General features: G+C 33.1%; 1 protein-coding gene, 2 long non-coding RNA genes, 1 other non-coding gene and 1 pseudogene across 5 annotated transcripts; 2 read left to right on the top strand and 3 right to left on the bottom strand.

Moving 5' to 3' along the window:
* Window positions 1–4497: 4497 nt before the first annotated feature.
* Window positions 4498–4600, top strand: LOC146910300 (U6 spliceosomal RNA). The gene has a single exon (XR_015020923.1). It is a non-coding gene; the product is annotated as a U6 spliceosomal RNA (small nuclear RNA).
* Window positions 4601–4971: 371 nt separating this feature from the next.
* On the bottom strand, window positions 4972–7614 carry SDD1 (Subtilase family protein). The gene has a single exon (XM_085725522.1). It carries the CDS (start codon window positions 7494–7496, stop codon window positions 5199–5201), a length of 2298 nt encoding a protein of 765 aa, XP_085581648.1. The 5' UTR covers window positions 7497–7614; the 3' UTR covers window positions 4972–5198.
* Window positions 7615–8341: 727 nt separating this feature from the next.
* LOC146910302 (uncharacterized) lies at window positions 8342–10890 on the bottom strand. The gene is made up of 3 exons (XR_015018508.1): window positions 10620–10890; window positions 10242–10526; window positions 8342–9137 (listed from the first exon to the last, which is right to left on the bottom strand). It is a non-coding gene; the product is annotated as an uncharacterized LOC146910302 (long non-coding RNA).
* An 87-nt stretch (window positions 10891–10977) lies between these two features.
* Window positions 10978–13595, top strand: LOC146910303 (uncharacterized). The gene is made up of 2 exons (XR_015018509.1): window positions 10978–12370; window positions 12530–13595. It is a non-coding gene; the product is annotated as an uncharacterized LOC146910303 (long non-coding RNA).
* Window positions 13596–23900: 10305 nt separating this feature from the next.
* Window positions 23901–26174, bottom strand: LOC146910304 (xyloglucan galactosyltransferase MUR3 pseudogene; annotated as a pseudogene). Its single transcript, XR_015017846.1, has one exon. The product of XR_015017846.1 is annotated as a xyloglucan galactosyltransferase MUR3 pseudogene (transcript).
* Between the last annotated feature and the right edge of the window lie 458 nt (window positions 26175–26632).

A 26632-nucleotide genomic window follows, 5' to 3' on the forward strand; every position in this document is an offset into this window, starting at 1 on the left:
ATAATTGATATTTTTTAAAGTTTTTCCTTCATGAAAGACAGCTAATTTATATTTCCCATCATGTTACTGCTTACTTATGGTTAATAAATAAATAATTAATGGCTCTAAAAATTTAAAGAGATCCTCTAAAAACTTGAAAGTTTATATTTTCAAAAGGGCCTTTGTTTAGATGCATCGTACAGATATGATCCATGTCAATATCTAGATCTAGATCACATTTTTTTCCTTAAACACAACTAAATTTTTTTAGATGAAGAAGCAAGTAATAATAGATGAAAATATATATATGATTATTAATGGAGAATAAACTATAACTAAGAGGAATCTGCAAACAGAAGGAAATGGGAGCAAAATGGTGAACTTGATCAATCATGGTCTGAGCCCACCAACTGCCACTTCTCATATAAAAAATGTATTTGATTGTTCCCTTTTCTCCCTTTAAAAATAGTCACATGCACACATGGTGTAGACTAAGAAACATTACTGCACATTTTTTCTATTTGCTTTGATCACATCTCTGATCATATATCTGTCCATGTATTAATACAGATGGAAGGCATGTGAAATGGCAGCTTCCTGGTGAAGTCTGAACTACATCCTTCCTTATTATTGGAGAGAGGACTTCAATTAATATTGAATTTAGTCTTTATATGTTACATTACATTACATCTTTAGTTAAAAATTAAAAAATAATAATAATGTTATGTACTTATATTACATCTCTTTGCTTGCTTGTGTCCAAATTCCCTTTGTGGCAAGGAAAACCATAAGCAGCTTTTCATCAATTAAAAAATGGAAAGGAAAAAAAAAAAACCCATATTACAGATGGCTAAGAGATGCCATCTTGGGATCATTGTGCTCCTCATTGCACATGTAGCACGTGTATATGATGTGGCTTGCTCTCTCGTTGGTTTGGAAAATTATTGAATGAATAGACGATTTGGTCCCCGAACAAATTTTTTTTTAAAATGGTCCTACTAAAATTTTCTAAAAGACCTCTCCGCAATCCTCTCTTCCAATTATTTAGTTCATCCAATAACTTCCTTTTTTTTTTTTTTTTTGAGGAAAGTTCATCCAATAACTTATTCGGCTAAATATCCATTAATTAGGTCCTATTAGATCAATAAAACCCTTCAGATCCCAAATTTATACATTCTTTTAACTAGTATACATATTATTACTAATAAGTAATAATGAGATAATAACAATTTTTTTTAATATTTACGGGTTCCACAAAAATATTAATTTTGTGAAGATCGACAATAGATTAAATGAGTTCTATTTATCATCTAAAAAAAATTCTAAATCAAATCAATTATAATAATTTAATAAGGGGTCAATTGGTTTGAGTTAAGGATTGTATCAAACAATTACCGATTAATGACATCAGTTAAGTTTGTTTCATTCAAAAAAATAATAAATATTAACAAGCCTAAAGAATAAAATTTACAAAAAATATATTCTAAAAAAAATAACTTTAAAAAAGTCTCATTCTTAGAGTTCGCTTTAGGCCTCAATATTTCTTGAAATAGATCTTCGTTAATAGTTCCTAAACCATAAAATTACATCAACATGGTCCCGATAGTATTTCTTTATAAGCAATATAGTCTTTAAGTATACTAAAAAACAATAAATTAGTCCATTTTATTTCCTAAATCCTTCAATTTAATCCCTTAATTTACAAGTAATATTAATACGAGCAGTCCATATATATTTCTCATATTTACCATGCAACTTTTATATTCATCTATCAAACACAAAACCACATTGAAGGTTCATTCTTATAAGGTATGTGTAGAAACTAGAACCTCCTTCCCTGGTTGGAACTTGGAACTTGTATTTGTTGTTCTTCAAACAACATTTTAACCATTAAAACAATGACTATCAGCAACTCTCTAACTCCTCCATCTTTGTCCTACTTCTCTACACACTTGATTCATAACGTCTCCCTTATGTTGAGCTCGAACTAGTTTTATTGAATGATGATCCACCAGCAATGATTGTAACTTGATTTGTTCTTAAATTGAAAATGAAGAAGTTAAAGATTTGTTCTTAAATTGAAAATGAAGAAGTTAAAAAAAGATGAGATTAGTTGAGTTAAGGACTTAATTGAGGTATTTAAGAAAAAGTTTTTGGATGATGAGGACTAATTATTTTTTTATGATATTTTAGACCATGACGAAACATTCCTTCATTGTGTTCGTGATTGCCGGTTTTCTAGAAATATTTGGTACAAAATTGATTTCACAAGTACCGACTTCTTCACTGAACAAAATGCTTCTGATTGGATGAAAAATGGCACCTCTGATAGCCGCTCCACTCTCTTTCTTGCTGGTCTTTGGTGGGTTTGGAGGAACCGTAATTTAATGTGTCTAAATAATGAAACTTGGTCTATGTTTCGTCTTTGCAACAACATTCACAGTTCAACGGATGCAATCAAATCAAGCTTTCAGAGAGATGGCAGTGTTGCCCCACCTGATCGCTTCATTAAATGGAATTGCAACAATTACACAGGTTCAATTTTAAATGTTGATGGCAGCTGCTTAGGAACCCCAATCTGGGCTAGCTTTGGAGGTGTCCTCCGCAATAGTGTAGGGGTTTATCTATCAGACTTTTCAGGTTTCATTCCCAATTCTAATGATATTCTCTTGGCAGAACTTACAACAATTTACCATGGGTTGATTAAGGCTATTGAAATGGGCACTGATCATTTGCTATGCTATTATGACTCTCTCATTTCCATCCATCTCATCTCTGATAACACGCTGCGGTTTCATATCTATGCTATGGTAATCCAGGATATTAAGGACATGTTAGCCAGTCGTAATTACTCTCTCCAGCATACTCTCAGAGAGGGAAACCAGTGTGCCGACTACCTAACTAAACTAGGAGCTTCCTCCGATGTGGAGTTCATCACCCACTCCTCGCCTCCAGTCGACCTCCTCCCGCTGCTAAGGACCAACGCATCGGGAATTTTCTTTTCTAGGCCCTAGTTTTTTTTCCCTTTCTTTTCTGCTCCCTTTTTGTTTGTTTCTTTAACCTTGTAACCAAAAAAAGAAACTACGTTGATGTATTTTCATAATTTTGGAACCTCAACGGACATCAAAATAAACCATTAATGAAGGAGCTAATTGTTGTATGGATGAGCCCCCTACACAAACTTGAGGGATTAACCCGAATTTTTTTGGCTAGGATAATTGAGATTTTTTCCGGTCACTATTATTTGATCAACTCTTGTCTAAACACACTAAAAAAATGGGACAGTTATATGTTGGGGGTGGGTTGACCCGTCAGGCTAAACAAATAAGAATTTTTTCCCCACTTCTTTTTATTTAATGTCACACTCATTTTCTTATTTTTCTTCTATATCTGGCACAATTAATTTAATTTACTTCTATATCTGGCACAATTAATTTAATTTAGTTTCACAGTTTTATCTTAATTGTACTCATAGTAATTTGATATGAATCGTTTGACTTCAATTTATTAGTGTCAATTTCGACTGGCATGATTTCAGTTCATCTTGTATATTACTTTGGTTAGTTTGTGTTCTATCTTGAAGCATAATGTTTTTGTGTTCTATCTTGAAGCATAATGTTTTAAAATTTGTCACAACTGAGCTTCATCTCCTATATATTTTGTATAAGTCTTTTAAGAATCGTGTGACAAAGTTTAAATAAACGATAAATAATATGAGATATGTTGAATTTATTATTATTTTCGACTCTGAATGTGTTGCAGAACTTTGTGTACGACTAACCATTGGTTCATATTAATGATTTTTGTCGAAAAAGTGTTATCTTGGATGTTGTATTTTTATACGCATAAATGAGTTTTCAAACGATGATATTCACCCTCTAAGTGGAGAATCTAAAGTTCGAACTCTGGTCACTGCATGTTAGAATGCATTGTCTCTATCAATTGAGTTATACTAACGCAGATGTTTCTAATAGTTGCACTTCTAACATTACCTTTCAATTAATTTAAAACGTTTTTTTTTTAATAAGCATTTGAACAACAAGTATGAAATTTTCTGTGATTTAAACTATATATAGTTGGACTAACCGTTTAGTTCTAACTTCCCAGTGTATATAGCTCACTATATGGTTGGGTTAATCCTGGATATGGTTTTGTAATTACTTCACGGTACATCTCTTAGAGTGTAGATTACTTTGGGCTCATTAATCTCCTTTCAGAACTAGTCTAAACACAAGTTGCAATGCTCTATACGTAGATTTCATAGGTATTAACTTTGAGGAAAGATTCCTAATAATTTAAAAAGAGAGGTGAGGTAGTGTGAAGGGCACTACACAATAAAATACAGTTGATGATTTCAAAACTTTTGTATTACTCAAAGTGACAATGAAGGGAGCGAAGAGGGTTCAGTTCATGTTGGTAGGTAAGTAAGTGCGTTGTTTTAGTTGTGAAAATAGTCCCACATCGCTTAATTGAAACAAATATACAGTGTTTATATTACGCTAGCGCACTCTCACTGACGTCCCTTCGGGGACATCTGATAAAATTGGAACGATACAGAGAAGATTAGCATGGCCCCTGCGCAAGGATGACACGCACAAATCGAGAAATGGTCCAAAATTTTTTGCCATTTTTTTTTCTTCGATTTTTCATCTTCACCGGCGTTTTCCCTTTTCTAGAACCCTAAGCATCTCCATTTTCCCCTTTTGTTGTCTCAGTTAATTTTAACTTCCGTTCCTAATTTTAGGGTTTTCGTTTTTGCAGATTGAAGCTGAAGATTACAAACAACTCCAAATTTTAGGTGTTTTTTTGGGATTGAATAGGGTTTAGATGTTTTCTTTACTTTCTGTCATTTTAGAATTGAATGTATTTATAACTTATAGAAAGAAAACTACTTATATTTCTTGAATGATTATGGAAATAATTGGTTGTTGCAATTCAAATTCATGAGATACTGTAATATGAAAATTTGTGTAGGAAAAAAAATTCTGATGATAAAAACAAGTAAAGAAGAGAATTATTTCACTAAAAATTGGCAGGACCAATCATTTAACCTTTATAAATGGATTTATTTTTAAGATTTGTCTACTAAAACTTCTAAAGCAAAGTTTAGCATAAACTCTGCTGCTAGAGATAAATAAAGCAATGAAACTAATGCAACAATGATAAGATAATTAAGCTCTCTAAGACAAACTTAGTAATAATGGTTGTAGTTTACTATACTACTTAGAATTCCAACTCACTGCTATTGGGCTTCTAACTCTGTAAGAACCATTTTGTGAGTTTATCCATGTCAAATGTCCTTCTGCATAGTTCCTTGTATCAGAACCTTTTTTAACCCTTTGTCTTGATATGAAATAAACCCTGTAACTCAAGCTTTGGTTAATTTTTTTAAATATAAGTTTTTTGGGTTTCACTATCACTTTTACTCCTTGAGGTGCCACAACCTCCACTGAGTAGATGGAGTTAGGATTTCCCACATTTGTTACCCTTCTGCTGAACATCTTTCGCCTCATTCCGTCTTTGAAGATCACTGAGATTGAGGGATAGTTAAGGCTGAATCCTCTATTCATCCGCATGATTGTATGGCAGCTAATGTTTTTGTGTGTGATACTGAATATTTCTGATTTCGTATAACCGATGCTGCAAAGGTGGTTGACATAATCGTCTGGTTTGATATCGTATATCAGTCCAGGATTCAACGCTCTTTGTGGATTCACATTTCCAGCTCCCGTGGCGAAAGCGGTAGCTGGTTTGTCTCCATCGAGTATTGGTCTTCCTGTGTGGTCGGTTACATCTGCTGTTGTCATGATTGCTGATTTGATGGCTGCAGGACTCCATTTTTTATGAGCGGATCGAATAAGAGCTGCGATTCCGCTAACATGAGGACATGACATTGAGGTACCAGACATGACAGAGAAGTTTACTCTTCTAGTGTCGTCTGGTAGGCCAGTAGGACCAAGGTTCTGAGGCCATGCAGCAATGATGTTGACTCCTGGAGCTATAACATCTGGTTTAAGGATTGAAGGGTTTGTGAAACTTGGTCCTCTAGCTGAGAATACTGCTACTGCTGGTGCTCTAGACTTCCCAATTACAGTTCCTCCAAATTCAATCCTAGCAAGTGGCCTTGTTGTGGAGTTTATGTAAGTTTTCAAGGTGACTGATTCATCAAATCCTACCAATGTTGCAGGTAAGAGATGAACATCAACCGAATCTTCTTCCAAGTTTAGCTCCGTGTTTGCCAAGATCATAGCAGCACCGCCTGCTTCCTTCACAGCTTGACCCTTTTCTGATCTTCCGTTGACACCTCGATCACATACCACCATTTTTCCTTGAACTTTGTCCTTTGGAAGAGACCCTTTGAGGCAAAATTGACTCTCACTATCCCCACCAGAGAGGTAAACCAGCTCAAGTTCTTTGCTGTTGCTTGCCATTCTGTTCACCGGATACATGGATTCTCCATAGAGAATTTGTCCGTTACCCATGCGAACTGTAGCCGGGAATTTTCTGTCAAGTGTGCTTGCACCGATAGTTGCAATCCAAGGAGCATCATTGGCAACAGACATCGCCATTGGTCCATTGTTTCCTGCCGCACATATAACTGAAATCCCTTTCTCCATTGCTCTAAAGCTTCCAATGGCAATACTATCATCATATAGTGGCACCGGGAAACCCCCTAGAGACAAGGATAGAACGTCCACACCGTCTCTGATTGCCACATCCATTGCAGCCATGATGTCAGAGTTATAGCAGCCATTGAACCAGCACACTTTGTAGACTGCAATGTGAGCACCGGGAGCCATACCTCTTGCCACGCCTTTTGCATAACCAAATACACTCGCCATTGGCACCGCAACTCCACCAGCAGTGGATGAAGTGTGTGTTCCATGTCCAGATGAGTCTCTTGGAGAGAGATATTCTGGAATTCTTGAAGGTGATATTGCCAAATGGCCTTTGGTGAAGTACCTTGCGCCAATGAGTTTTCTGTTACAATTGGAAGAGTTAAAGGCTTGCCCTGTTTGACATATACCCTTCCATTTCTTGGGAACTGGAGGCATATCATGATCATTGAAGCTAGGACTCTCTGGCCAAACACCGGTATCAAGCACCCCGATTATCGTTCCACGGCCGAAACCTGATTGATACCAACCATTTTGTTTTGCAGGATTGAGTCCTAAGAACTTGTAAGAATATGTGGTTTGAATTTGGAGCAGCCTATCAGGCCTAATTGAGATAACATCAGGATTTTTTTGTAGGTACTCAAGCTCAGACTCAGTTAACTGAGCTGCGAAACCGTCCATGGCGGAACGGTAAGAGTAGAGGAGGCGAGAAGAAGGGTCTTCATCAGAGGAAATGGTTTGTTGTATAAATGAAAGGTGCCATTGAAGATTGGAGGTGAACAAAGACTTGGTTGTGCCATGAGGGTGTAATTGAACAATGTAAGTTCCAAGAGTTTGTGCATGGATGGTGAGAAAGAGGAGGAAAAGGGTGAGGAAAAAGAGTTGAAATTTGGATTCCATTGGTTTTTGTTGTAGTAGTAGTAGAAGAATGTGTTGTAGGTTGCATGATTTTGTGGTGGAATTGGAGGGGTATTTGAAGGTGTTGAGGAAGAATTCAAATGTGAACTAGGTAAGCGTTTGTTGATGTCTGAGGAATATGAAGCTCGTGAAATATAAGAGCTCTTCATCACGAGTATCCTTTGTTGAGAGAGAGAAAATACAGAGAAGCTGCTGAAATTGAGTGGGAATTGAGGAGAACACTGTATGTGTCACGAGATGTTTTGCTTAGTTTTAATAGATGACTAAGTAACCGTTATTTTCAAATTCACTGAAATATTTGTTTCTAACTCTCACTTTGTTACTGAAATTAAGCTCTTTTTGTTTTAACAGAACTAAATTTAAGTTCTTAAAGTTGCCTTTTTACATTTTAACTTCATATTTGTTTATATTATTATAGTTACAAGGAAGAAATAAATGCAAGTATTATTAGAGAAACGTTCACAATATTCTATATTTTTTTTTCCAACCCCTTCTTTTCTTTATCATCACTAGCGTCCAGACGGGCACTCCCGTGTCCGTCTGTCCGCTCTTTCTACTGCGCTAATGTTGTAACTCATAAACAGTATGTTTTTCAACATTTATGTTGGTTTAGTTTTTCTTGATATATCTTGGAGAAAATTATTAGAATTAAAACAAAGATCATACATTCCCCTCAAAAATATGAGTAACTAACTTTATAAAAATGTAAGATAGGTAAGATGATACATGGACTTCTTTTCAACATTTATGTTGGTTTAGTTTTTCTTGATATATCTTGGAGAAAATTATTAAAATTAAAATAAAGATCATACATTCCCCTCAAAAATAGAAAGATCGAACTTTATAAAAATGTAAGATAGGTAAGACGATACAAGCACTTCTTTAACATGGAGGGAGTTACGTAATACATACTTAGTTTTGTGATACATACTCATCAATCTATGGAAGATTAATATGGATGAAACATGAGTGAAGTTTACGGGGGGGTGTTTGATGAGGACATTAAATCTTTCTCAAAGCTAACACAATTTACAGAAACCAATACATGCTCACGTGCATGAAACATGAGTGAATATTTGTTTGATATCATCAATCAAAGATCAGGAAACTCACATAAGCTTTTTGTACCCTCGATGATACCACAACAACTATAGGCGTGGTTGCAACATCTTGTTCTAAAAGTGTCGGGGGTTAACCACCATGACTTCCTTCCTATTATCTATCTTTATGTATCCAAGTATCTATCTAGTCCAATGTCATTGCCTTCCAAAAGAGCTCCTCCCCGAAGTGGTTCCCTCTTCCTCCTCCTTGTTCTCCTTCTCCCTCACTTTGTTTCTCAGCAGGTTGCACACAATATATTTTACTTAGCACACAAATTAGCATAAAATGATTTTTGTTAATTCTTTCTACATCTTTTACTTTGAGATTGTGTCATTATAAGGGAAGTATAAAATTAGTTAGAAACAAAATAGGAAGATTAATTGAAAAAATATAATTAAAAAGAAGAAAACCCCGCTTGTACAATCAAATTCTTGTAACATTGAAAACAATAAGAACACCTTTATATCTCTCTTGGTTGATGGAATAACATCTCCACGTCCCCTTCAATCATCTCACGGACTGCTGCATATGGAAACATAAAAAATAATTAGCCATTGTTTGATATATTAAAATAGTAGATCAAAAGATATGGGAGATATTCAAACTATAATTCATCCACATATGGGATGGAAATAGGATATTCAAGAACCAAAAGCATAGCATATACTTGCTCTTAATATGATTCCAAAATATGAATGTGAATATGTAAGTATCATTTACAAAGCAAAATGACTTTTAAATATTTTTTTACCTAAGAATAAGACAAACATCTTACATCATGTTATTGTGTTGACCACTTGAAACGATGCTAGAAACAAACTTCAATTTAACAGAAGAATTAAAATTAAGAGAAAAGAAAACAATCTGGTTATAATATTCTTTAGTGTCATCTTAGAGTATAAAACCTATTGAAAGGTCCGTGAAATTGAAAAAAGAAAAATAAATAAAACATATAATTATTAGCTACATAAATGTATTGGGTATTTTTCGAAGCCAACAAAATAATTAAATGACAATTATGGAATATTCCGGTCTAAGATATAACGCATAGATTTTTTTTCCAAAGTAATAACTCATTCTTTCATTCATGGAGTAAGTGTACTCCCTTGGTTATGGCACTCATACATACATTGGTCACACATATCTTTCTACATGTGTTGTTAATACATAGCCACTTGCGATTAACCAAGATCATAACCAAACCATAGAGTTTTCAATGGAAAGTGATAGTTGGACACATTAACGGTATCTCAATTACATCATTCACTTATTATAAACTAATCTTTTATTGTGCATTCCTTCCCCTTTGTCAGTTAAGCCTCTTGAGTACAAATCCATGTTAATATGAATTAAAAAAAAAATATTGTAAAGAAACTGAAACACAAATATTAAAAGGGTTAGAGTTAAAAAAATGATATAAGGGTTAAGAAACAATACATTAGCCTCTTGAGTACAAATCCATGTTAATATGAATTAAAAAAAAAATATTGTAAAGAAACTGAAACACAAATATTAAAAGGGTTAGAGTTAAAAAAATGATATAAGGGTTAAGAAACAATACATTGACACATAAATAAATTGGCATTTGGAATAAAAAGTAATGGAGTAATTGCAATTGAAACCAACCGTTTGGCAGAAGGCTTAAGATCTACAAAAACATTTGAAATTCTTCCAATTTTCCCATTTTTCTTGTTCAGTACTTGTGAAGTGAATTAATTAAAGAAAATATTAAAAATTACAACACTTCCTCTCTTCCGTTACAAACACACACACAAACCCAGCCATGCACTCATAGAACAGAATTGCAAATATCATATGATGTACTTCTGACCATGTCTATTATGGTTGTGAGTTTCTCTCTTGATGCCTTCTTTCCTTTTGGTTATGAACTTCTAATATGATCCTTGCACCCTACGGAAATAAACAAAAAGAAAATTACAGTAACAATTCAAAACAACCTTTTAAAATATAATATTGATGAAGAGATTAAATTAGAATTGTTACCATAGTTTGACAAATTGAAAAGGGATGCACCGATTTTGGAGAAAAGAGTAATGCAGATTACCATTTTGCAATGATAAAAAATTGAAGCCTTCAACCTTCCCATCTTTTATGTCATATTATTATTAGACTTTTTCCCTTACTTTCCTCTACAATCTACCGTAAAACAAAGGCCAGTAGAAAAGATGAGAAACAAATACTCTACACAACAAATTTTTGGTGCTCTTTTACAGTTTTTGTAAGTTGTAAATATCAATATTAAACTGAAGGGAAGTTATTTTTTTGGTGTGTGATTAGTGGGTAAGGTAGATTTTTTCCTTTAATAACTGCCGTGTGTGATTATCTATAACTATTAATAAAGGCAAAACACTGATTTGGTGTAGCCCTTTTTTTTAATACCAAAATACCCTCAGCCGCTCACACAGTTACAACTCACTTGGCCGGTTATTTTCGAAAACAATAAAACTGCTGCCATAAACAATTATAGTTTCACAACCGCTGCCACATTTCCAAACAAACATGCATTCTTTCATGCATTCTTTTACATTAGACAACTGAAAAATTGTTGACAAGGGAAGAAATAAGTTTGTCTCCTCCTCCAATAATACACAGGTTCCACCTACTCTCATTAAATTATAATTGCTTTGGTTAATTTTATACATCCAATAAACTTACATGCATTATTTTACATATATGTTGAAGAACACGATTGAAGTATATGGAAGAGCATAGTGAGTATAACTGTATAAACAATTGTTGATTATAGAGAAAGTAAATGACTATCATTAGTTGTATAATTGTTTTTATTTAAACTCTTAAATTTTTTACAACAAAATATAGTTACTATCCTTCTATTTTGATCCTTTTTTTTTTGTTCATTGACGTTCCCTTTTTCCTGTGTGTTTTTTTTTTTCTTTTATTCATTTTATTACTCTCACACATTTGAAATATTGGAATTATTTAAAAAAATATATAAAAAAAACTTCATATATATCTGCTTGAAGATATTAGAATATCGTCAAGTTTGTGATGAAGTGGCCAAGTGGGAATATCTTTTTCTTTTGCATGGAATAGTCCACACATCTTTGCCAATTTCTTTTTGTATCAAATACTTTGTTCATTGGCATGCTTACTGTAATTAATCAATCAATGCTCTAATTGAATGTATGCATGATTTGATTAGCATATTTTGCGATTGAAAATAACTTTTTAGCCAGAAGCACTTTTTTGAAGCATTTTGATTATAAACTTTTTAGAAATCAAGATAAGCATTTAGCGTGAAAAAAAAAAGTTTCAATTGCTCCAATTTTTGAAGTTAAAAGCCTCCTCATGGCAATTAAAAAATATTTATATGGACGCTTTGTTCATATATTTTCATCCTAAGATTGTTCATTATGGTTTTGCAGTTACTTTTTAAATGCTTATTTCAATTAGACAGATGGACAAACAACATAACAAAATGGAAAATAATCATGGTCAACAATCAAAGGACCACCAAAGGGAAAGTTGGACTCGAAATGCAAGAAAACTAAGGCAAAATATGAGCATCAAGCAGAGACAGCAAGATTTTTTTGTTTTGAAGAACATAGACAAGAAGAATTGTAAGGCGATCAAATTACAGTCAGACGAAGGACAAAGATAAACAAGTGGAGATAACGAGTGTCATAGACGGAGAGCACATGATGCCATTTCAGGATTTGACAAATTTTCTATTTTGCTTTGTCACATGTTCAAGGAACACATGATGAGGCTTAGTGAGTTAAAATTATTATTTCTTAATTTATTTCATATTTATTTCAAATTACATTTACTTATATGAATTTACAATATATTAACTATTTTTAATCAATTAACCACTTTACTATATATATTAGAACTTACAAAGCAGCATTTTGATTCATCATATTCTCTAGGAACTCATATGAAGCGAGCATATTCTCAAGGAACTCATAACAATAAAGCGAGGCCAAGTAGAAGAAATATTGATGACACGACAAGTGTGGTAAGTACAAATAATTTCTAACATTTAATTTGTTAAATTTAGTAATTATATATCTTTCGGTAATTACCTTTTTTAAACCACATCTTCCTAATATGAATTCAATGTAATTTTACGGAGCCTCCAACACCAAATGTGCTATCCGGTACCACACCTAATGACGCAGCGTCATATTACAAACAAGGTACCGATTAAAATTGTGTAAAACCCAAAAAAATATAGAAAACAAATATGTTGATATTTGGTTTATTTTTATTTCTTATTAAAATTTCATTAAATAGAAGAGACATACAAAACATGAAAAAAGTAATAATAAATGAATTAAGACTCATTGATTATTACCCTTATTGTGAAACAAGTCTGGGGAAGAAGAGGGGGAAGGGAAAAATATTGAGAAAGAAATAAAGGGAAGGATGGGAACTATAGCGTTGGTGGAAGAGAGATGGTTAGGGAATTTTTTTTGCAGGTTCTTCTAATGGTTTGTTTGTTAGGTTTGCTCTTAATTCTACTATCATCAAATTCACATGACAAAATTATTTTTTAAAGTAATTTTCTCTGTAAACTGGAGTTTACGGCATTTATTTAGTATGTTTTACTAAGAGGCCCCCTTTTAAACCGGTGCATCATTTTTTTTGTTCATTTGATCATACCAACATTTGTCTCATCAAGTTCATTTCATGCCTCCTTTTACCAATTGGATACGTGTTGTCATATTGTGAAATAGATAGAGTACACATCAGTTTTCCAGTTGCGGGATCAATGTGAAAGAAATTCGTCCTGGTGCAGATTTTCTCAAATGAAAAGAGATAGCCTCTATGTTCAGTGACTCGATTTTGCTCTTCATATTATATATTTTCTAATGTATATTTGAACATAAACAATAGGAACTCAGGTTAAGTGTTTAAATTGGTTATTTTATTTCTCATGTATTTGGTGTAAGCCATCCATTTTTCAATTGTGAAACCTATTAGTTCTATTCATGAGATTTTTATGTCATAAGCTTTATATATTACTCTTCTACGATGTGTAAAACACATTATATTTGTGTATGCATATTGTGTATTAATTTATACAAAAAAAATATAATCAAATACATGCATACGTTAGCGCAGTAGAAAAAGCGGACAGACGGGCACGGGAGTGCCCGTCTGGACGCTAGTTAGTGGATAATGCTCATTTTTTTTTTTAATAACTTCCATCAAGGGCATTTTGGGATTTACCAAAAAGGCTACACCAAAAAGGAAGTGTCATTTTTTTATAAGAGAAATATAACATCGTGAGTGTAGAAATAATATTGGAGCCAAAAGAATGAATGTTCAATCATACATTCAACGCATGTTGGATACTACTGCATTCATTTATTAGACATGTACGCTCCTTAATTTGCTAAGCAATGGCTCCCTCCCCTCTACCTCGTGCTGTTGGTGCGTCCAGTACATGTAACATGTTGTTGGCCGTAAGCAGCACATATTTGATCTGATTAGGAAGCTTGAACAGTAATTTGGATTAATAGTCTTAAAATATAGTATAGTAATGCTTTTTATATTTTCATAATAATGATAGATATATAGTAAAGAGTTTCTCATATATAGTAAACATAAAGGTTTCTCGGACACAAAATCTGACATCAACACACTATATATATATATATATATATATATATATATATATATGTGTGTGTGTGTGTGTGTGTGTGTGTGTGTGCATTTACCAACTTTTATAGTATTTATTTCTCTCTCTCTCTCTCTCCTCCGTTCCAAATTTCAGCATTATGCTCATCTTAGTTGTATTTTATACTGTGTTGGATATGAGGTGTCTCAGGGGCGATGATTAATGAATTTATAAATAGAAATTTTGTCCTGAAAACATAAGTTTTAACTTTTAATTAAATAATAATTACATCACTTTTTACAAAGAACTTGTTTTAGTTGCTTAACTAATTATGGCACTGGTTACCCTTCTCCTTAAATAATAAAGAGATATAGGAAGACATTAATGCAAGACTGACTATGAAGGGACACAGGAATCAGCTTCACACAAGGAATACATGAGTGCATCCGATGTTATCTAGCCAAGACCCTGATACAAGCCTGCCAGAGGCCCCCAACTAATAAAACACTCCTAGTCATGTTTCTTTCATTCCACTGTTTGTTTATTGATGATTGATACATGTGTACTCAATCTATTAATCTAGGAAGAGGGTAACTAGTAAAGTAACATACATTTATGCTCCTAGTTTCGTGTCCCTGCACAAAACAAGGTTACTCCTTGTCAAATTAATTCCTTTGATTTCTTCTGTCTAAATGTAATACATAACTGGCCAAGAAAACGACCTCATGTAAGACCACGACAAAGTTTCCATATGTGCTTGGTACAAGAAACCCCTTATCATTTGTGGAATGAAACATGACATTTGATTATTATTAATTAACTACCTTAGACAGTAGATAAATTAAAAACCACGTGTTGGGGCTTATAGGAAATTAATTTAGAACTAAAAATGAATTAGTACAGTAAGATTTTTTTGAAGTGATATAAGCTTCACATTTTGGTTTCATCTCTAGTTATTCATTACTCCTAATGAAGTAGAAAAGAACATATTTAGAATTTGAATTTCCTTGCGCAAAGAAATTAAAGAGTGAACTTAGCATTATATATTTACATCAATTCACATGATTATATTAAGATAGTTTCTTTTCATTTTCACAGATTTTCTAATAAAAAATGTTTAAATAGTTTTTAAAATCTTAATCCTCCCCGCCCCACCCCCCACACACACCACCACCAAAAAAAAAGCAAAGTGTTCAAGGACGCGTGGACTACATGGAAAGTAGAACCCTAGCCCATCAGCATGAACCCCTGGAGGATTATGTCCTAGATGGACTCCACTTGTGTAACATAGTGGATTTCTATGTTATATAACATTATCCAATCAGTGTGTGACACGTGGATTTTGTCCATATGACCTTTTAAATCGGTTATTTGGAAAAGCGATTTTAAAAAGATTTTGTTTGAGGAAAAAAGATATTTTTATTTTCTTTTTTATTTTTGTTTTCACCATTTATCCCTTAAGATTGTATTACTGGCTCTGATACCAGGTTGCGCGCAGAATCGCCAGCGGAATTTTCTCGAACTTGATTTAACATTTGTTCGATTTTAATTAAACCTTGAAATGGTTTTAAGAGTGTTTTAGCTCTTTCTTTTTGTGTGTTTGTAAGTTCTTCTAAATCTTCTACTTCTCTTAGAAAGTCTTCAATATATTCTATATGGTATTGTACGAATTCTTTGGAATGAAAAAGAATTTGTCTTAAAACAATTCTTCTATGATAAAATTCTATATCAGAGACTATGTTCTCTAATCTTTCTTTAAAGAGTTTTACTTCTGTTATAAGACCTAAACCAGGCATTATATAATTTTTTCTAAAGATTGTTCAAATTCAGTTAGTTTTTGAGATGGCCATAAAAGGGTTGTGGCTCTTTCTTTTTGTGTAACAGAAATATTTTCTGTTTCTTCTAATTCTTTTATCATTTCATCTATATATGAGATTTGTAAAATCATTAAATCATGGATTCCCCAAATTGCGTTCTTCATTTCTATTCTAAAGAAATTTTCTTCTATTTTGTTAACTAGTGCATCTAGTTTTATTCTGAATAATTTTAGTTCATTTTTTATTGTTATCCCTGGCATTATAATTTTCTATTAATACCTGAAAGTTCAGTTTTTATTTCTGATAAGGCTTTATTAAGCTTTCTTTTTTCATAACTATCTAATGAAGTTCTAGCTGGTAGAAACTTTGATTCACTAGTATTTTCTTCTTGTTTTAGAAGAGGTGTTCTTTCTATAGTCATAATTGATTTTGACCTTTTTAGTGGTTTTAGAATTGGTGATTCTAATTTTATTAGTGGGGCAAATAGCTCATCTATTTGTATTTTTTCTTTTCCACTAAATTCTATACTGTAATGAGAATTACTTAATGCATAATTCATTTTATAACTTATACTAAAAGGATGATTTCCTGGTCTCATGAGGGTTTGGTCTTTAAGTTTATAATGAATTACTAGCGATCTGTCTAGATCTATATCATTTAGACTTAAACCTATCTGTAGATTTATGTCAAATTTTAATTTTCCACACTTTAAATTTCCCTCACCTTGGGTTATTAGTGAATGTTTTTCATTCATCCTAGCATCTTCAATAAGAAGTTCTAGTTCTGCATCTATTCCTTTCATAAAAGTACTTTTTATGATTATTTGGATAGTTGATATATGAATATACCCTATCTTCTGTCTCTTTTCTAACGATAGATGTTTTAATCTATTATTAATTTGTTCATTATCAATCAATGATATTACAACAGATCCATCTGTTGATTCCATTGGTATGGCAACTTCTCCTACCATCATTCCATATTTTAGAATATTTTCTCTAGATAGTTTTTCTTTTATTAAAGAAAAAATATTTTTCTGTTTAAAATTTTCTTCTGGTTTTAAAGTAAAATCTACCTTTTCTATATGATCTGTTAATACATCTGCCATAAAACCAGATGAATTTTCTTTTATCATGCTATACTCCATTATAGAATGTAAAAATTATAAAATATTTAAAATCATACCTGACTTTGTCTTGGATCTTTGATGATTCTGATCTTTCGATCCTTTGAAATTTGAAATAATCTTTCGATTATTGATATTGAAAACTATAAATTTTTTTTTATTTGGTAATGACAACTTCAAATCCTGCGAAGTCCTTTCCCAACAACGTTTTTCACAAACTAAGGTACTTACTTCATTGATTTTTGTTGTATCACCGATCTCTTTTGGAAGATCAGCTAATTCTTGAAATCTATAACCTTCTTTTTCCTCAAGATATACAGTCTTGAGAATTCCATAGTCATAGAATTCTTTAAGTAATTCCTTGGATATTCCTGGAACTGTATTAGCTTTTACCCCATATTTGGTATTAACTGGATAAAAACATTCAATTGCTAGTTCTTCCTTGAAGTTGGCTAGCCATCTCCACTTTCCCATGAAATCATCAATGGTCTTTATCTTTTTTTTTTTCTTTTTGGAGGTTTATAATTGATCCTACTGAAACCTTCTTTTTAGATTCCATTTTTGATGGTTGGCCAATATCTTTTGCTATGGCCATTTCCTTGTAGGAGGCCTTGTAAGCTTCTTTTGCTTCTTCCATTGTTGGATAAGCTTTGTGTCTGACATTTTTGCCATTAATGTGGAGGCTTGCAATTGCCCAGTTGTTGTAGATGCCTTTCATTGGACCATCAAAGATGACATACACCTTTTTTGCTGGTTGTGGATCGACAACGTCGCTTGGTTGGTCTGAACCATTTTTTGACCCTTCATCTTCTTGTTCGACTTTGTCAGCCCATGACTTTTTTGTATCTTCTTCTGGCATAGAGCCTGCTGAAGATGTTGATGAAAAACTTTGTTGTTCATTCAAAGTCTTTTTTGTTGGTTCTTCTGTTGTTGTTGGAGTTTCAACATTCATGATCTTGGTTAAACTTTCGATCATTTTAATCATCTCCCCCCTCTCTGAAGAGAGTTGTTTTAGCTTTTGGCTGTGAATTTCAATTTGTTCATCTTTTTGCTTCAAGCTATTGTAGAGAACTTTTAGAGCTTGCTCCATTCTCTTGTCAGAGTATCTGCAAAACAATTGTTTTCTGATTTTATTAGTTGAATATAAGGATAGAATTGTTGGATGCGCATTTGCCATCTAACAAGTCTTCCTTGTTTATGATCAACTTTTAAATTGTAGCGCCAAAATCCGCTAGCATAAGTTGAATCAGTTCGTAATAAAAATCTTGATGGAATTAAATCCATTCTCCATTTTTCTAAAACATTTAAACAAGAAAGAGTTTCTTTCTCATTGATATGATATCTTGTTTCAGCATCTTTAAAGGAACCTGAAACATACTTGCATAAAACAAGATCTTTATCCTTAATTCGGATGTTATTACTTGAATAATCAAGTTTTGAATCAGTTGATACTGATGTTTTATCTGATCGCCCATTAGGGATATCTGATTTTAACTGTGGGGTTGCGCCCACAATGGTATAGGATTGTTGTGGGGTTTCATCCTCAACATATCCATTGAGATTTAATCCCAATTTTTGTTTACCATTAGGTAGAGCTCTCATAACTCCAGCCCATGTAAACTGATTTGCATCAACATTTACAACCAAAAAATCATTTTCTGTTGGGTTGTATAGTTGTGGTAAAACTTTTAATTTTTCTTTTAAAGATTTTACAGCCTCAGTATCTTTTTGTGTCCATGACCATGGCACTTTTTCAGATATCTTCTTTTGTAAAATTTTCCTATCATTTGCTAAATCCTGAAGGAATCCTTCATTAGCAATGTAGTTTAAGCATCCCAAAAATCTTTGGATTTGTTTTCTATCCGTTAATTGATCAGGAAAAAGTAAAATTTTTTCTTGAACATGCGGTGATAAATCGAGTTTTCCTCCTTCTCTTATAATAAGACCAAGGAATTCGATTTCTTGTTTCAAAAGTATTGACTTTTTTCTGGATAGAACAATTCCTCTATCTTTTATTCTGTTTAAAACAGTCATAACATCTTTAACATGTTGTTCTTTACTTCCTTTAGTAAAAATTAATATGTCATCGATATATACAAAACAAATATGATCAAGACCTTTAAGAGTATTGTCCATAAATCTTTGATATATTGATGGTGCTTGTTTTAAACCAAATGGTAAAACATTCCATTCAAAATGTCCTTCTGGACAACTAAAAGCTGTTAAAGGTTTTGTTTCTTCTGATAACCTTAACTGCCAGTATCCAGATTTTGCATCTAAAGATGAAAACCAATTACATCCTCTTATTTTTTCAAAAACGTAATCTTTTCTTGGTAACTTATATGAGTCACTTATAGTTGCCTCATTAAGTTTTTTATAATTGATCACCATTCGAGCTTTTCCTCTTTTTATCTCATTATGTTTTCTGACATAAAAAGCTGGCGCTGAATGTGGACTAATAGAAGGACTTATTAATCCTTTCTCTAATAGTTCTGCTATTTCTTTTTTAAAATCTTCCTTATCTTCTCCTGAGTAAGGGATCTTGTATAAGGCTTTGACTTCCTTCTTAGGATCTTTAAGTTTTACAACAATTAAATCTTGTATTTTGTTTACTATAGTATCCAATGGATTTTCAGAACAAACTTGATCTAGATGATGTTCTAGATTTTGTTCAGTTGTTAAGTAAAACTTTCTTTTATCCCACATACATCTAAGTATGTTAAGATTTTCTGAAATTGCCTTTAAAATTTCATTTTTTGTTATAATGTTTGTTGTAACAAATTCACTTTCTTTTGGATTATTGACATCAAACCAATTTAATGTTATAGTGTCAATTTTTTGAATAAAAGGGTTATATAACTTTAAAAAGTTGTTCCCTATTATCAAATCTATTCCAGAATCATGTTCATAGATTGATTTTACATAGAAGTACCTATGTTCAATTTTTATAAAAACATGTTTTAGAACAAACCATATTTGATGTTTTTTCTTATCAGCAAAGATAATTTCTTTTGGTTTTTGTAGTCTAATCCATCCTTCTTTTATTATGGATCTCCTACCAAAACATAAAGTAGCTCCAGTATCAATATAACCCATAATTTTCTTTTTATTCAATGTTATTTGAATAAATGTTGCATTAGGGTTTCCATTTTTTAAAATTTTTCTACTCATTCTTCAAATTCTTCTTCAGTAGTATATTCAAAAATACTACTTTCGTCAGAATCTATATCTGATTCTATTGGTTCGAAACCTACTTCCCAAATTAATTTCAAGGTTTCTTTTTTAGAATCTTTCTTTTTAGGACATTCATTTGCATAATGTCCTTCTTCATTACACAACCAACATGTGCATGTTTTCTTTCCTTTAGGACATGAATTCTTTTTAGGATATTTTTTATTCCTCCTAAAGTATTTTTGTTTATTAAATTTCTTAGGAAATTTTCTTTTCCTTTTATATTCAGAGCGGTCTATTTTCCTAAAAACTTTTTTCTTTTTCTTTCTTCTAGGTTTACTACAACCGTAGTTTCCTACTTTATTTTGGATTCTATCACAGCAAACATTTATTTTTGCCTCTCTTTTAGCAGTTTTTTCCATGCATTTTTCGGATATCCATTTCCTCAATGCAGTTATTCTTGTTCCTAGAGTATCGTCTAATCCTACGATCACTTCTAGATGTTCTTGGATTACTTTTTCCATTATTGTTCCTACAGATGATGGAAGTTTATTGTAGAATAATCCTAAAAGGTTATATTGTAATCTCTTTTGTGGAGATATTGCATAATAATATTTGCTAAACTCACATATAAATGGTTCAACGTAACACATATCACATATTCTTAGATTAAAGATCCTATGAATGTTTGTGCTTTCTAGGTCTGACTCTGCTTCTGGCGCATCAAAACCTACAAATTCTTTTTTCAAAATTGAATAGACATGATTTATTACTTCCTCAGTTGTTGATGGAAGTTCTGAGTCTGATTTTTCAGACATAAAACTCCAAGCATTTCCTATAGTTTTTGTTTTTAAGTAGTTAAAAATACTCTTTGGACTTAATTTCCCAAGTGTAGGGTCTAATTGGATTGTTACCATGTGATCATGATACCAACTTCTTAACTCTCTTTTAACATCCTCACTACAGTCAATGTTTAAAACATCATCTTCTTTGTGGCGATTTATTGTTGGTATATATCTAGGTGGTATTTGTTTAAATTTTCTTTCTTCCATTTTATTTTGAATGATTTGTTGATCAATAAATTTTTCACTATCTTCTTGACGTCCTCTTTTACGTCCCATTTCTGATGATTCTGGATGCTCATTAGTTTTTACAAGTCCTACTTGTGGTTCTTCTTCCATACTAAAAGAACTTTCTGAACCTAAGTCGTAAACAAACTTGTTTTCGTCATCAGATTCTTCAGTTATTTGGTTTTTCCTATTAATGTCTAGGGAAGCCATTAATGTTTGTAATTCATTTAGCTGATTAGCTATTTCTTCTTCTGTTTCGTCCATTTTTAGGGTAATGGCGCGAAGAAGTTAATTTCTTTTTCTGATTTTTCAATTTTTTCTGAAATTTCTATCATATCTCCCCCTTCTTTTTTGACAAAAGTTTGTAATTCTTCTAGGGTTAGACATTTATCTCTTATAGGTAAGAGTTTTAATAGATCGATCAAATCATCTATTTTAACACAAAGTTTTTCATCTAACAATTTTTGGTTTTCTTCTAAGTTAGATAGTTTTTCATTGAGTTTTTCTTCAAACTCTTTTTCTAGTAGAACTTCTACTATTTTATCTAACTGTTTCTGAAGTACTGTTAGGTTTTCAAAAATACCTTGTATATTTTCACTTACACCTTTACTAGCCATGTATAAACTTTTGTATTTTAAGGCTTAAAAGATTTGCAAAATTTTCATATTCCCAGTATGTAGTGTAATTATCTTCAAAGATTAGAAACCAATATGCTGTTTCTCTTAACCAATTAATTTGGTTTCTCATTCTAATTATATTATTATAATTAGGTTCTAATATGAATGGTTGTGGTATTATTTTTCCAAATGGATTTATAAGACCATCCATGATTTATCTTGCTAATTTCTTAAGTTTTTCTCTTAAAGAATCAGCTAATTCTATATTTTGTTTAAAAAGAAAATAATCAAAATTTTCTTTTAGATAGTATCTTGCTGTTTTTTCATGCCATTTAATTTGTGCCTTTACCAGTGCGATATCCTGATAATTTGGACATAAAACAAATGGTGGTAAAATTAATTTTCCTTTTGGACTTATATTCCAATATTTCATTTTAGACTTTTTAAGCCGGTTTTTGTAAAAACTGGTTTTAAAGATTTTTGACATTTGTCAAAATTTTATTGGCCAATGGTACAATGGTACCTATCTCCTATGGTATGTAAGTATTTTCCGTCCTAGATACCTTTCAGCCAGTTTTTTGGAGGGGTCAACGTGTTAGTTAGTCTCTACATACTGGAAGGTTGTTTAAGTCTACAAATCACACTCTCAAAGTGAAAAGGTAGGAATATTCAGTTGTGTGGCAAACACTTAAAAAAATATAATACTCAGGAATCAAATTCTTATCTTTATATTCTAGGATAAATTATATGCAGAAATGACTTGAGTCTGTGAAACAAATGCAAGCACCTACGTGTTCGAATGAGCCACCGTCCATTCGAACTGGATTTATGCGCTATAATTCAGAACATCATGGAAGATCAACGAGACCATACGAATATAGCGCATGAATCCAACAATGGTTATAGTTATCAATCATTCGCCCATCTGTACACCACATCAAGATCGGACACATTCAGTTAACTTCCCACCAAATAACCTCAGTTGTACCACTATATAAAAGACTTTCTTCTTCCGGAAGCAAGGCATGTACCATTTGTCATACCTCTCACTCACCCCAAACTCTCAATAACTTAAACGCTAGAGTGCTTACAAGTACACCAACTCCATCGGTGACTTTACATCGTCTCCCTCCACCACACTCCAACACTTCCGGCCACCTCCTGAGGTCCACTTCAAATCACTATATATCTCTAGTTATCTGTTTTCTTCTGGCTAAATTATCCACCATCATTCCTTTCAATAGCTAAAACCAGACTTGATCATTTCTAGTTCAATCTGATCCATATTATTTGGTATCCAGATTCACAGTTAATCATTTCATTAAACAAGGGCCCTCCTCAATCGCATTACATTTACAATATAGTTTTAAATAATAAATACATATGCATAATCAATTTTGAACTTGTTTGTAGTACACTCTACTTGGGTGCCTTTTCCCCTCCTCAATGGCATTACACTATAGACTTTAAACAGCAAACAAATATGCATAATGGATTCTGATTTTGTTTGTTGTACTAGTACACTCTATTCGCGTAACTTTCCTACTATCATTTTCTAGACAGATTCACTACCATTTCTTGTATTGTCTGTATTAACAACTTTGTACAAGACAGAAAGATGACGACAAAAAAGATGAAAGAATACAGCCATGCAGGAAAGGTTTTCTCAAATAATCAAGACAGGTCAAACAGAATACTTAACATTGCCAAATATTCAGCATAGCCATATGAGCAAATACAAAAATGTATGATATTCCATGATTCCATCCGAAGTCATTCCAGAACATGTCAAAATAATCTTTTGCAAAGAAGTTACTAGTATTATCAAGTATCAAAGCATACATAAGCAGTCTGATGAAGCTGCCAAATGATATACTACTATAGACCATTGCACTTCAATTGACCATTTAACCATAAATTTGTTTACATTTCCTATAAAAATCCAGTGAACAGATATATATTGTATGGAGGGAAATAATTTGACCTTGGAAAATACATGTTGAAACAACTATGGAAATACAAAATGCAGAAACAAGAAAGAAAGTATATAACAAAACTGCTGTAGCAAGCAGTGAATATCTCTCCAAATGGGGGTTTTCAATTTCTGCAGTAAGTTGTTATAGCTTGTCCCCATCAATTATTTTGTAGCTGCAATTCTTGTTCCCTAATTCAGGGAAATCATCAAAATCTTTCTCTAAACAACATATCAGAAACCTGCAGCCAGCAGAGTGCAATCTTTTACCACTGCATGATGAATCATGATTGAGTTCTTTGCTCATTTTTCCAAGAATTTTTCGCAACTTCAGCAGAGGAATCACTGGAGTCTCCATTTCCATCCTTGGGTTTCGAAAAGAAAGGATCCCATTCATGAGGTCCTACCTCACGCTGTCCTTCATCCAGCAATGCATATTTCCAACTATTCTCCTCGATGAAGTTTTCATCCGTCCGACCTTCAATAATATCCTTCCTCAAATTGGTAACCTTATCAATCACAGCTTGTACAGAAACATCAAAAGCATCTTTCAAAGTCTCTAACTTTGAGCGTGGATCGGCATAAACTAATCTAGGAATGAGACTAATCACCTCCTCTCTCATGATCCTCACTTGTTCCTCAGGTATCTGATTAAGCCTCTCCTCTATACTAACATTCCTCTTTCGAATATCATCCTCCGGAATGAACACAGAATACTCTGTATAATCCTTAGGTAGATGCCAAGTATATTGTGTATATGCCGAACCCGGATGGAAAAACACGGGTATACAACCAGCCAACATCGAATCAAAAGCAGACCTTCTTGTATAAGAATCACCCTGAGGTTGAACACAAAAAACGGACCCCTGAAACATCTGCATTATGCTACTAGGAGAATGACATTTACTTTCTCCAAAATCACACTCCAAGAGCTTACCAACTCTAGAACTCTTACATTGCTCTATTATCTGACCCCTAATCGATTTTACATTACCAGGACGAGGTGCACCCGCGAAAGAGAAAAGCCATTTCCTCTCCAACCTTCTCATTCTCTCCTGCCAAACAAACACATCCTCATCTTTCGCAGGGTGGAAATACGTGGGATAAGGAATCCCAAAATCATTAGCATTCCAAGGACTAGATTCAACAACAAGCATAGACATATTCTTAGCAGCAGGTAAAAACAAAAGCTTGTTACCCCAATCCTTTTCATCCTCACTCAATCTCCTAAAATCCCAAGTAATCCTACCAGCAACAAGAAAATGATCTCTCCCATTCATAACACCCCATTCCGGTCTCTTCATCAACCAATCAACAAGCTCAACAGAAGCAGCATCTCTCATTGAAATATTATACCCCCAAAGATACCGTGCAATGTCAAATCCAGCATAAAAAGGTACAAAAACAGCAGCAGCAATTGAAGAATCATTAGTCAAACATTCATATTGTTTCATCCGGTTTGCGAAAATAACATCAACAGCAAATTGATTAGTAGCATACCAACCAGTATCAGAGAAAACTCCGTCGATGTTTTCGAGTGGCGGACCAAGACCTGCATTGGTAGTAAACTTACACATGTTGGTCCAGAGACTTAGGGTTTTGCATTCCCTTAACATGTCTTGGTTGAACCTTGATGGAAGATCGTGGACATATATGTATCTACCTCCACATGGATCAGTTTTGTTATGGGAAGTTTCAAGTGCTTTTGTAAATGGGAATTTGTGTCTGTGAGTGATTTTGACATCGGGGAAACCGAAATTCTTCCTTGGTGGTGGTTGTTGGATGTTGACGGTGGTGGTGGTGGAGGATTGTTGATGGGGGAGGATGATGAAATGGAAGTAGAGGAGTAAAAGCCAGAAGAAAGCGGAGAGAGAAGCGAGGAAGAAGATACGGGAATTGTGGGGTTTGGTGGTTGATTTCTCCATTTGATCGGAGAAAATGGCCGCCACAGGGCGACGTCTCATTTCACATTACAGTCGCCGGAGGGATTGAATTGAACCACCGTTAGAAAGAAATTGTGATTAGGAGGGTGAAGAGGGAAATGGAGAGGTGTAGTAGTAGGGATTGATCACGCGTATGTTAGCAAACTGTGCTGGTCGCAACTGTCGCATGTCGGTGGTGTTACACATGCTGCTGATTACAACGTGTCGGTATACGGTAATACATGTAGTGTGTACATTCAAACCATACTTCACTACTTCATCAATATCAAATAGGTTACTTCAAAAAAAAAAAATCAATATCAAATAGGAAAAATCAATGGAAAAAAAAATTAATTAGTGTATTAAAAAAAGTGAGTGTGTAATGTTTTTACATATAAATCTAATTATACCTTGTTATATCAATAAATGAATATGTAAAATAATTATACATTGACAGAATATACTAATAAAATTAAAAAACATAAAACCCACTTGGGTTGGCCTGGTGGTCTTGGCTTGGGTCTTGGGAGTGTGCTCCTCCGCAAGGTCTCAGGTTCGATTCTCTCCGGTGTCAATTTAGGTGGACTATTTAGCTTCTTCAAAAAAATTAAAAAACATATATTCTATGGGAAATGTTAACTTATATATTCTATGGGAAATGTTAACTTGTGCCCTTAAGACACAAGTTAATGAATCAAAGATAGAAACTAT

The sequence above is a fragment of the Medicago sativa genome, chromosome 7, assembly GCF_051527215.1.
Source record: "Medicago sativa cultivar Bolivia chromosome 7, Bolivia_mono, whole genome shotgun sequence".
NCBI lineage: Eukaryota > Viridiplantae > Streptophyta > Magnoliopsida > Fabales > Fabaceae > Medicago > Medicago sativa.